General features: G+C 40.6%; 1 protein-coding gene across 22 annotated transcripts in view; it reads right to left on the minus strand.

Annotated features, from left to right (window-relative positions):
• Positions 1 to 13082, minus strand: part of KMT2C (lysine methyltransferase 2C) — a 332762-nt gene that overhangs the window by 78721 nt on the left and 240959 nt on the right. For 16 of the 22 annotated variants that reach the window (XM_005297183.5, XM_065586755.1, XM_065586756.1 and 13 more), the window contains 4 exons: positions 12129 to 12194; positions 9953 to 10171; positions 4312 to 4440; positions 1462 to 1581 (listed from right to left, as the gene is read on the minus strand). In XM_005297183.5, coding sequence (XP_005297240.2) covers positions 1462 to 1581; positions 4312 to 4440; positions 9953 to 10171; positions 12129 to 12194 — 534 coding nt within the window. The remainder of the gene's footprint in view (positions 1 to 1461; positions 1582 to 4311; positions 4441 to 9952; positions 10172 to 12128; positions 12195 to 13082) is intronic. The other 6 variants (XM_008162992.4, XM_065586758.1, XM_042859270.2 and 3 more) reach the window with 3 other exon arrangements.

Below are 13082 nucleotides of genomic sequence, written 5' to 3' on the forward strand. Positions count from 1 at the left end.
GCAGAGTTACTCAAGTTCTACTGTCTATGTATTTATACAAAAAATCCACCCTCAGAAAAGAAGGTATCCCAACCAGAGAAAGAGTCTGGAAAAGTGTTTATGATATGCAAACAGATGCAAATACTATACTTTCTTATAAACATATCAATGACCAATGCAACCGTTAAATGAATAAAATTAGGATAATTAACCCCCTTCCACACACACTTATTGTTTTAGGGTCTCATTTATTCTCATGGTATAATCAGTTTTTTTTATTAGCCAAGTTGTTGAGTGCCCTTTGTCAGGCACTGCTGATAAGGTGTGAAAAAATGACCTATCAAACTACAGAAGTGCCACCTAAATGCAGTTAGCACCTCGTCAGGTGTTAAAGCAATGTCTGAAGGTTATAAAAGAGGAGCCCATATGCTACAGCGGGGGTTGGCAACCTTTCAGAAGTGGTGTGCCGAATCTTCATTTATTCACTCTAATTTAAGGTTTCGCGTGCCAGTAATACATTTTAACGTTTTTTATAAGATCTCTTTCTATACGTTTATAATATATAACTAAACTATTGTATGTAAAGTAAATAAGTTTTTTAAAATATTTAAGAAACTAAATTTAAAATTAAATTAAAATGCTGAACCCCCCAGACCAATGGCCAGGACCCGGGCAGTGTGAGTGCCACTGAAAATCAGCTTGCGTGCCACCTTCGGGACGTGTGCCATAGGTTGCCTACCCCTGTGCTACAGTATGTAAGGAACAGGCAAAGGAAGTTTTTCACAGCAGGCTGAGCAGACATCCTATTCCAAACTAAAAATATTTACAAAGCAGACACTCATGGTATAGCTACATTGCTTAGGGGTGTGAAAAAGCCACACCCCCGAGTGACGTAGCTATTCCGACCTAACCCCTGGGGCAGACCAGTGCTAGGTTGATGGAAGAGGTGGATTACCAATGCCAATGGGAGAAGCCCTCCTTTTGGTGGTAGGTAGCATCTACATGGAAGCACTACAGCAGCGCAGCTGCACCACCGCAGCATTTTAAATGTAAACGTACCCTTACGTGTAATACAAATGTTATACAACAAATGGAACCATTTCAAGGTAGGGGGTCCAAGCTGTAGTAGTAGGTCAGTAGCTGAGCTGGGAATAGAACCTAGGTCTCCTGAGTCCCAGCACAGTGCCCACTCTACTAGGGCACATGGTTTCTCTTAGCTGGGTCTTAGTGACGTGAAACACGTCATTAGTGTTTCAGGACATTTCTAGTTCTGTCTCTTTGTGAATTTTAGACACTGCTGTAAATACAAATGGATTTGTGTAGCAGCCAAATTCATAAAATGAGGTGACAACAAACATTAATAATGTAACCATTTTCCCACTGCAATAATCTCCTGACCGCAGCAGATAAAAAACTAGTTCCATCATTTTTCTAAATTAAGCATTGGTAATAATTTACAAACAAATAAATGTTAGTACATACCATCTTCTCTGCTAGGCAACTGCTCAGAAACAGAACCGGAAGAATCTTTCCTGGAGAGCGATCTCTTAGTTTTACCCTGCCCTGTACGACTTCTCTGGCGTACCATGAATCCTCCAATACCTATCAAAGAAACAAAAATACAACAAGCAGATGCAGATTACATTCCCAGATAAAAATGGAAACAAAGAAAAAGCCATCTTTTGGTTGCCCACATACAAGGACTTCTTCAAAACACAGAAATATTTTCCTTAAGGCCTGGTCTACACACACTGTTTGTATGGGCATAGCTACATTGGTTATGGGTGTGAATTTTTTATTGATATACTAGTACAACTCATAAGTGTGGACACTGTTAAATTGGTATAAAATGTATCTTTTACTGGTATGGATTCTTCTCTTTCCCATATGGCTAAACATAAATTATACCAATATAAGCACATTGATATTGGTACTGGTGATGACGTGTAGCTATGTTTTTCGGGTAAGTATAAGTGAGGGTTGGCGAATGTGTGTGTTATGCTGGGAGAGTTGTGTTGATTTATGTGAGGGTTGTTTTGTGCTGGGAGGCCTGTGCTGATTTGCGTGACGCTTGTGTTGTGTTAGAAGATTTGTGTGGGTGGCAAAATGAGGGATGTGTGCTGCAATGAGGAGTAATGTATATCTGAGGCTCTTGTCTAGGTGGTTTTGAAGAACTGTGTCAGTTGGACAAAGTAATCCATCATCTGTGCAGTTTCCCTCAGACAACCATAAATCTGCCGTGTGCAAATTAGCTGTAAAATAAGGAAGGCCATTGGCTGAGTTACCTCTGATATCATAATTGTCTAAGACTCTCAGCATGGAACCCTTACTGTAGCCAAAAGTCTGTGTTATTGCAAGGATGCAATTTGTAAAGTCAATCATAGGCGCCAACTTCCCCTCTTTACCATGGGTGCTTGACCTCTACTCTAACCCCGGCCCTGCCCCGCCTAAAATAAACAACCAATAAATTAATGGAGATATCCTATCTCCTAGAACTGGAAGGGACCTTGAAAGGTCATCGAGTCCAGCCCCCTGCCTTCACTAGAGGACCAAGTACTGATTTTGCCCCAGATCCCTAAGTGGCTCACTCAAGGATTGAACTCACAACCCTGGGTTTAGCAGGCCAATGCTCAAACCACTGAGCTATCCCTCTTCCCCAAAGGCCCCAGCCCAACTCTGCCCCCTCCCTGCCCCTATTCCAACCCCTTTCCCAAATCTCTGCCTCAGCCCTGCCTCTTCCCCACCTCCTCCCCTGAGCACGCCACGTTCCGCTCCTCCCTCCCCTCCCGGAGCGTGCTAACGCCATCAATTTGTCGGCGGACAGGCGGGAAACACTGGAAGATAGGCGGAGAAGCAGGGATGCAGCGTGCTCGGGGGGGGGGGGGTGAGGAGGAAGTGGTAGGGCGGGGGGGGGGTGAGGGGATCTTGGCTGCCGGTGGGTACAGAGCACCCACTAATTTTCCTCCGTGGGTGTTCCAGCCTCAGAGCGCCCACGGAGTCGGCGCCTATGAAGTCAATAAGGTTGAGTACTTAAAAATTAGATGGTAAGAGACTGATGACTGAACCTGGTGATATTCTAAACAAAAAGAGCTCTCAACATGCTGTTTCCATCCCGTCCCCCACCCTTATTTAAAACTTCAGGGAAATATTTTTGCTCCAATTGTCCAATCAGTATTTGTAACTACAAAGACTATCAATAAATGCAAGGTGATTGATTCACCCAACAACTGACAACTGAACTGCGTACGAGTCTGAATCATCTTCAGACTGTATGAAGCGTATCCTTATCACTAGGCCCTACCAAATTCACAGTCCATTTTCGTAAATTTCATGGTCCTAGCATTTAAAAAAAACTTGAATTTCATGGTTTCAGATATTTAAATTTCAAGATGTTGTAACAAAGCATGAATATGTATTTAAAAACAGCAAAATATACACATATAAAGCCCTTAAGGCAGCATTTCTCAAACTGGGGGAGGGGTCACAAGGCTATTATAGGGAGGCTCGCAGTATTGCCACCCTTACTTCTGAGCTGCTTTCAGAATATGGCAATACACCATACCATGCCACCTTTACCTCTGTGCTGCTGCTGGTGGCGGCGCTGCCTTCAGAGCTGTCCAGCTGCCCAGCTCTGAATGCAGTGCAGCAGTAAGAGTGGCAATATCGCAACCCCCCTACAATAGTCTTGCAGTCTCCTTTGGATCAGGAACCCCAGTGTGAGAAACATCGTGTACTTTTGTATACTTTTACCTTCTAGTATAGTATAGAGTAAAAGTACACAAAAGGCCACGATTCATGGGGGAGACCAGATTTCACGGTACGTAATGTGTTTTTCACGACCGAGAATTTGGTAGGGCCCTACTTATCACACACTTCAGAATATAGGTAGTAGATACCTACAAAAGTATTCTCTTTAAAGAAGCAAAAAGCCTCACACCCATATTTCCCTGAGCCATAGATACCCATTTTTATACAATACAGCATATATGTATGTTTACCTACAACATATATATCCAATTAGAAAAGCACAGTGCTTTCTTTTCTCAAGTTAAATAATCCATAACTGGCTGCAAATCTGAATTGTGAACCAATACTTACAGCATAAGGGCAGGACTGTTGCTGTGCAGCAACCTGGGAAAGCGTACCTGGATAATCATTTTTAACCATAATAGAAGAAACTACTACATTGCACAATGAGGAATGAACCACCCAAAGAAGCCTTTCCTAAACATGCTGTTTAGTCTTCCTATTTCTAAATTAATAGAATATTTACATAGTAGAAAACTTAAATGTGACAAACGGATACAAAATGGTCTACATTATGTATCGTACCAGGTCTGTATGGCTTTCTTTTTCTCTTTTTGACCCCATCAGCTCCTTCTGTCACCTTAGTATCATCATCCACAGTTTCTCGTTCTGGGCTGGAATCTGATTTTCCATCACAGTCCATAAGATCACCTTCTGGAGAAAAGACAGAATTATAAACTAAACCAAAAAGGAGGAGAAAAATGTTTGCATATAGCCTATAGAGAGTGGGATTTTCAAAAACATGCAAGGGAGTCAGATTTTCCTTGTGATAAACTGAGACTGCAAGGGGGTCTATAGTGGTAAAAAGTTCCATCTACATGAACCTGTGATTCTGCATAGCTCTATTCTATTGAGTTTCTTTTACTTCCCTCCTCACTGTAATATCTGAGGGCTCTGAAGTAGTGCTTTAAGTGATGTGACTAACATCTGTCATATGCAGTTTGTTTTCTCTCTCATTTTCTTCCCAAAGGGGTAATTATGTGTGCAATGCAGTGTTATGTTTAGGTAGGGTTCTATTTTGGGTTGTTTTGCTTGTTTGTTTGTTAAATGAACACTCAGCTCTCTGTTTCTGTAGAGAAGGCAGGTCAAAAGAGTAAGCCTTGCACTTGGAGCGGAAGGTGGTGAGGTTTGTGGTGGTCCTCAGTTTTTTGAGAGTTCATTCCACAGTCTTGGGTCTGCCCCTGAGAAAGCTCTGTCTCCCACAGAGACAAGCTTTGCTCTAATGTTGGAAAGTTCCACTGCACCAAAAGAGCAGAGTTGTCATCCAAAGTTCTCATGCCAGAGCTTCAGGTAATTTTGTAGACATCTTTGGCCCAGGCCACTGAACACTTGGAAGATAATGACTGAGACCTTGAACTCGATTCAATAGTTTATGGGAGCCAATCTAGAGAGCAGAGGACAAGTCTGATATGCTTGTGGTAGCCCGTGCTGCTGAGGACATGGGCTGCAGATGCATTAATTCAATGTTAGTCATCCTAAAATGAGTGTCAATATCGCCCTACCCCTATCTTCCTGTATTGTGTGCGTCATACAGGTCTTGACATTTTAAAGTATTTTAATAACAAGGTATCGGGAGTCAGGGACTAGATTTGTTTTCTTTCCTTGGGCATTTAGGTGCCTGGGAAGTTGTTGGAGAATCTGGAGAAGTCATTACTCACTAGCAAAACATTCTTTTTGAGGTGATGGACTTTTCAGTCTGATATCCTGAATGCTGGGAGTAGTCCCATTAATAAAGACTTAGCGGAATAAGGGCAGTAATGTGGTCAAAGGTGAGTGCTAAATGTATCTCTGAGGAGTGAGCTATTTTCCACAGAGGTACTTGAAAGCTGCTTGTGTTTTGTCAATGGCCTTGACAAAGTTCTTCATCAGACCCAGCTTGATGTGTAAGAGTGGTAACAAAATCTTCCTTGATTCAACAAGTGGGGGATGCTGAACACTTTTCCTCCCAGGCTCCAATGACTGTCGGAGTGGCCAGTCTTTCTTGATGTAGTGGGAATCTCTTGCACGACTATCCCATTCGCAGAGAAAACAGCAGTACTTTGTGTATCCAGTCTGCAGACCAAGCAAGAGAGCAACAACCTTCAAATCGCCACAAAGCTGCCACTGATGTTGGTCATAGTTTAGGCACCTCAAAAGTTGTTTCATGTTGTCATAGGTTTCCTTCATATGGACTGCATGACCAACTGGAATTCCAAACATTGCCATTATGCAGTAAAACAGCTTTAAGACTCTTCTTCGATGAATCAATGAACAGTCTCCACTCATCTGGATCGTGAACGATGTTGAGGGCTGCCATCACACCATCGATGTTGTTGCAGGCTACAAGATCACCTTCCATGAAGAAGAATGGGACAAGATCCTTTTGATGGTCACGGAACATGGAAACCCTAACATCACCCTAACTCCTGCCAGGAGATTCCACTGCTGTAGTCTGGAGCCCAACAGCTTTGCCTTACTCTTGGGTAGTTCCAAATCCCTGACAAGGTCATTCAGTTCACCTTGTGTTATGAGGTGTGGTTCAGAGGAGGAGGATGGGAGAAAATGTGGGTCCTGTGACATTGATGGGTCAGGACCAGAAGTTTGATCCTCTTCTTCTTCTGACTCAAGTGAGAATGATTCTGGTGCATCAGGAACCGGCAGTCCTTCTCCGTGGGGTACTGGGCGTATAGCTGATGGAATGTTTGGATAATGCACAGTCCACTTTTTCTTCTTTGACACACCTTTCCCAACTGGAGGCACCATGCAGAAGTAACAATTGCTGGTATGATCTGTTGGCTCTCTCCAAATCATTGGCACTGCAAAAGGCATAGATTTCCTTTTCAACCACTGGCAAAAATTTGTTGCACAAGTGTTGCAGCATGTGTGTGGGGCCCACCTCTTGTCCTGATCTCCAATTTTGCAGCCAAAATAAAGGTGATAGGCTTTCTTAACCATAGTGGTTATACTGAGCTTTTGTGATGCAAAAGTCACTTCACCACAAACATAGCAGAAGTTATCTGCACTGTACACACAAGTACGAGGCATCTCTGCTCACTTTGGCTAAACAGAAATGTGTCCCTTTGCAAAATCAAACCCTGACAAATAAGAGAGCACAATACTGTATGATTTCTAGAGCTGATATAGGGCAATTTATTCAGCAGAGTGATGTAAGCTTCCTTATGATTGCATCATCCATGACTTCTAGGAATAACATGATGCAATTCATATCATGTATGACGCAATACCAGCTTCAGATTGCAACATTCATTGTTTTGCCTAAAAAGCAAGTACTGTCCAAACCCAATCATAGATTTATTCATAGATCCAGTCAAAGATGTATTTTAGTCATTTCTGGTTTAAATTGAGATCCCTTCCCTTTATAACTCACTTATCCTCCGCCATTCCCAAGTCAAGGGTCATATATACTGACCCAATAGCATATCTTGAAAACTATAGGCAATCAACAATTTTAAGCATCATTTTCGTTCTCAGTGACCCAGAATTAGTAAAGTTTGACTACATTTATTTCAGAAGCATTTTGGCTGTAGAGCAGTGTTATCAACCATTATTGTAAAGGGTGGGGAAAGTAAATGCTGTGCATGAGCTGGTTACATTTCATGGTAATTTTGCAAGGTTGCTTCAATACATGCTTACAACATTAAACACACATACATTGAAAAAGAAATACATAATTTTTAAGAAATGCATCTCTGTGCAGTCTATTTATGCTGCTGAGTAATGAAGGCAACTGAGATTCTCTCATTTCTAGCAACCATATGCCTTACTCCCAAAGGCTGAGCTCCTGACCAGACCTTTTAACTGGATAGGACTCCTTCTGACGTCTATCAGCCCTACTTTTGGACTGGCCAGGGAGTCTCTATTGAGTAACATGTAGTGATTTTCTCTACACTTTAGAGGATGAACAAGTCCTCTCAACAAAACTTCCAGCCCCAGCAAGGAACCAAGTTTTTTTGGGTACCCAAAAGATCCTCTGTGCAGTATGTTCAGGGTTTCCTAGTTTCTTTTCAAAGCACAGGTCTACAGATATTAACTAAAGAGCCATTCTGAGGCTTTTTAACGCACCTAAAGCCAGGCCAGTTTTCAAATACATTGAAACATTTTATTACAATCACTTAATGAAAAAAATATAGCTGAGGGGATGAGAACTGAAATCAGAACAAAAAGTTAGATCCCCTATTCCACTGCCATACTATGTGCATTACATTATATCTGTTATCAAAAAGAAGATTGAGAGGTGACTTGATTACAGTGCCTTAACAGGGAGAAAATACAAAGCACTAAAGGTGTTTAATCTAGCAGAGAAAGGCATAACAAGAACGAATGTCTGGAAGCTGAATCCAGACAAATTTTGAACTGATATTAAGATACAAAATTTAAACAAACAGCCAGGATGATTAACCATTGGAACAAACTACTAATTGAAGTGGTGGATTTTCTCTCTCCTGAAGTTTTCAAATCAAGACTGGATGTCTTTCTGGGAGATATGTTTTAATCAAACACAAGTTGTTGGGCTCAATACAGGGTGAATTTAAGGTCTTCTGATATACTGGAGGTTAGACTAGATGATCTAATATATCATAAGAGGGAAGATCCTCTCATGGATTGGTAACTGGTTAAAAGATAGGAAACAAAGGGTAGGAATAAATGGTCACTTTTCAGAATGGACAGAGGTAAATAGTGGTGTCCCCCAGTGGTCTGTACTGGGACCAGTCCGATTTAATGTATTCATAAATGATCTGGAAAAAGGGGTAAACAGTGAGGTGGCAAAATTTGCAAATGATACAAAACTACTCAAGATAGTTAAGTCCCAAGCAGACCGCAAAGAGCTAAAAAAGGATCTCACAAAACTGGGTGACTGGGCAACAAAATGGCAGATGAAATTCAGTGTTGATAAATGCAAAGTAATGCACATTGGAAAACACAATCCCAACTATACATATAAAATGATGAGGTTTAAATTAGCGGTTACCACTCAAGAAAGAGATCTTGGAGTCATTGTGGCTTTAAACTCTATGAATCTATTAATCACAAACAAAGCAAGAGAAAAGTGATCACTCCATCATTTAAAAGTAACAAACAAACATATATCATAAAATACACATTTCTTCCAGCCAACAACAGATCATGATTAAGGATACGCCAATCAAACAACTGCCATGCTACTTATATCAACAACTTAACATGAGATCATACTAGAGTTAAATCACTCTATCTCAAGAACACTCTGTATCTACAAAAAGCCTCTTATGACATTTAATCTGATTAACAGCAAGACAATGTTGTGTAAACAGAAAGCATTTCAGAGTGTGGTGAGGTGGGGTGTCTGCATTCCACTTTTAATAGACACTTGTGTAATTTATTTCCTGACTTTCACACCTGTATTTAGTTAGCCTTTCCTCAGGTTTAGGATTAACATAATAGTCCACAATACAGTTGAATGTACAGTGGACTCCATTTAAACCAGATACAAATTAACTATGTGATTCATTTTCCAATCCAATTTCTGTCCTGTCTGGGATTATGGAGTCAAACAAAACTCACTTGGCCAGGGAAGTAAAAGGATGTGTTGCTTCAGACTGGGGTCAACACCTTCTTCTCTGTCAGAAATGGAAATTCCATGCCGTAGAGAAGGATGAGTTGAGACCCCCCCACCCCCTCAAGAAATTCAACTATCCCTGAGTACCCTCTTATGCTATCTCACCCTTACTTTTGAGCATCACATTTGACAGAGACCAAGAAGTCTCGATGTATCTTTGTTAAGCCCTGGGACTACAACTTTCTAACAGCATTTGCTCTGGGTCTGAGAGTCTCAGAGTGCACTGTGTACTCCCCATAGTGTGCAAAATTTTCAATTGTAGTGCTGGTGTTCTATGGAAGGGCAGCCTGACCTTCTGTTCTGCCCCTGTTGTTAGTCTTAAAGACATGGTTTCTGTATGGGATAGATGACACACGAACAAAAGTAATAGGAAGGTCCATCTCCTTGAAATGGACAGCTATGAACACCAACAGTCACATTTTGCAGTTAGTCCATCTTAACCATTTAGCACTAGAGTGAAATAGAAGCACCTATATGAGTAGTAAACAATACATTTAAAATATGGCCACGTGTACAAATATATGCATGAATTGCAATAAATATCAAACTGAAAATATGCCACATACTGACCATTACCTCTACTGTCATCCATCTCTCCATCTCTGGAATGCTCTGATTGGATATCTGGTGGTGTCTGTAGCACAGCTACACTGTTCTGGTTTATAATCTTCAACTTAAGTTTTGGTTTTGTCCGTTTTCTTCTTGGTACTGTAACAGTGAGGCTCTGTAACTGAGACATCCCCAATTCTGTCAAACAGACTCCATCTTGGGTATATGTCTTCGGTGGGTCTATACAAATTACATGAATCATAACAGGAATATAAAACTCTTTATACTTTGACTCAAGTCTTGGATGAATTATTTAAACACTTCTTTAAAGAGTTAACCATACACATGTATGTCAAAGCATGATAGATTCTAAGCACTAGAACTTGAAGGATATCAGTATAAATAATACAGAGGTACCTGACACTCTCTTATAAATTACAGACAAAGCTTTATAATTTACAGTGTAATGTCAAATACAGTAACACAACATGACACACTGCAAGAACTCATTAAAAAGAATGTTTGCATTACAGCAACTGATGTCTTCAAAAGGTATCCAGAGCTGGACTCCTACCTGACATACTCATAACAAGACAAGTCTTATCTTTTTGGTCTCTGCTACTTGTCTATCCAACTGTCTACCTAGATACTTATGTGGTCTTCAAGCATGGTAGTATTGGAATGTCTCATGACTGTTAATAAATTTTATCTTCACAAATCCCTTGTGAGGTAGGGAAGAATTATCCCCATTTTGCAGAAGAAGAGCTGAAGGGCAGGGCAGATTAAGTTACTTTCCCAAAGTCACGTAGAAGTCTGTGGGTGAGGCCTGGTCTACACTAAAAAGTTAGGTCGACCCAGCTACATTGCTTGTGGGGGATGAAAAAAGTGACGTAATTAAACTGACCTAATCCCTGGTGCAGGCAATGCTAGGTCGATGGAAGAATTCTGTCGACCTCGCTACCACTTATCAGGGAGGTGGATTAATTACACCAATGGAAGAACCCCTCCAGTCGGTGTAGGTAGTGTCTACACTGAGGCACTACAGTGGTACAACTGCAGTTGTGCCACTGTAGCATTTCAACTGTAGACAAACTCTCAGCCAGGAATTTAACCCAGGTTTCTTGAGACCTGTGAGACTGCCTCTCTCCAGTGACATGACAAGGCTACTGAGGTGTAGTGATAAGCATGTGCTGACAGTCCCTAGTTCTCAATGTAGGCAGGGATCCTTGACTCAAATTCTTTTCCTCTGGTGATCAGCAGAGTCCAAGTTTGGTTACCTTCATTCAGGGGTGATACAAAGGCAAACAGCACAATAATGGTAATCACCAGTAAGACTAATTAAATACCCTCTGGATAACATAGCTCTAACAGATATTTCAATATCACAAACAGTAAAATTCACTCCTTTTAAACAAATGAACAAAAATGTCTTCTTACACAACATCCCAAAATGGCACATCTACAGGTGATTTGTGCATAGAATCATTTATTAAAGAGACATTTCTCTAGTGAAGAAATAACCCAAATATTTACAGCAACATTTTTATTCATTGTATTGTACAACAATTCTGTTGCATCAATTTTTTTTTTATAGATTGCAAGCTCTTTTTAAGACAGAAAATCCCTTGCAATAGGTACCGACTTCTACTATATGTAAGTACAGCATCAAACATAATGGGGCTTGATTGAGACCTCCGGGTGCTAGTATATACAAATAACAGTAATTGCTGTGGCACCCACAGGCCCCAGTCAAGATTGGGCCCACCTTGTACTAGGCACTTTACAAACACAGGAAGCCCTGAAGAGTTTACAGGCTAAGGTCCTGATTCTTCAATCACTTATGGGCATGCTTAATTTTAAAGCACATGAAATGAATAGCCCCAATGATTTAAATGAGATTACTTGTTATCAGTGGGATTATTTATTGTTTACTCATGAGCTTCAAGTTAAGCACGTGCTTAAATTTCTGCAGGCTCAGTGCCTAATTTAAGATAATTGTAACAAACTGGGTGGGACAAATAATAGAATATAAAGAGAAGGGAGGACAAGGAAAACACTAAACATTACACCGAGAAAGGATTCTTAGTGGTGCATCTCTGATAAAATCATAGAGAAAACAATTTCTATGTTCCAAATAAAAATATCAGCTAAAATTATTCTAGATAATCAAAAGATTAAGCATTTTTTAAAAAATTACCTAGTTCTTTTACTTTTGAAACAATCTGAGCTGCAATTGATGGGTCACAGCAGTCTGAGGAAGGTACTGAAAAATAAAATGTAGTGAGTTTAAATAAAATCAAATAATTCATTTATTTGGATAGTGCAGAATTGATTTAAGGTGACAATGTCAACTAATTTTCTTTTACACTTTTTTTTTATACTCTCTCTTTTATATTATTGGCAACACGCGCCTAGAACCTTACAAATAAAATGATTATTCTGGTTGCATTCCCAACATCATTGAAAAGATGGCTAACAAGCAACTCTGGGGTCACCTGGAACACTGAAGATTTCCCAGACCCATGTATGGTATGGAGACTACATTGGTTGTGATCTCCTACTAATGGACAATGAGCAGGTGAGTACAATGGATCTTTTACATTGTCAAGCAGTTTACTGGTGACAGCAAGGTTTTGACAACCTGATCATGCATTATGGCTGGGCTGGGCGGTATCACAGAGCAGTGATTCCTTTCTTTCCAAAGAATTCCCAGAGAACTGCACTGGGCAATCATTCGTTGTCCCCGAGGGCTCCCACATGTGGGATTTCAGAGGGCTCTCTCCTGTCAGCCTTATTGTACAATGTGCATGTGAGGCTATTGTGAGAGAAAGTGAGGCTCTAATACAGAGAACATGCTACTCTAGGTCTCTTGTAAAACTCAGATGGAGCAGTTAGACCATTTTTCAAGATAGGAACATGAATAAAAGTGAATTGGCAGAAATTCAATCTGGAAGTGATGTTACTGGGTTGAGGGAAACATCTATCTACCAAGTATGGCAGAGATAGTATCCACTCTTGTGACTGATTTAGAGTGTCAGCAACTCAGACCAAGGATTGTAAAGTACCATGCACACCTATGGTGTTGTATAAACAACAAACAAGGAGGTCCACAGTTATGGGATACTATTTTGGGACTTGGAAGTACTTTTTC

Source organism: Chrysemys picta, chromosome 2 (assembly GCF_011386835.1).
Source record: "Chrysemys picta bellii isolate R12L10 chromosome 2, ASM1138683v2, whole genome shotgun sequence".
In the NCBI taxonomy this organism is placed as follows: Eukaryota; Metazoa; Chordata; order Testudines; family Emydidae; genus Chrysemys; species Chrysemys picta.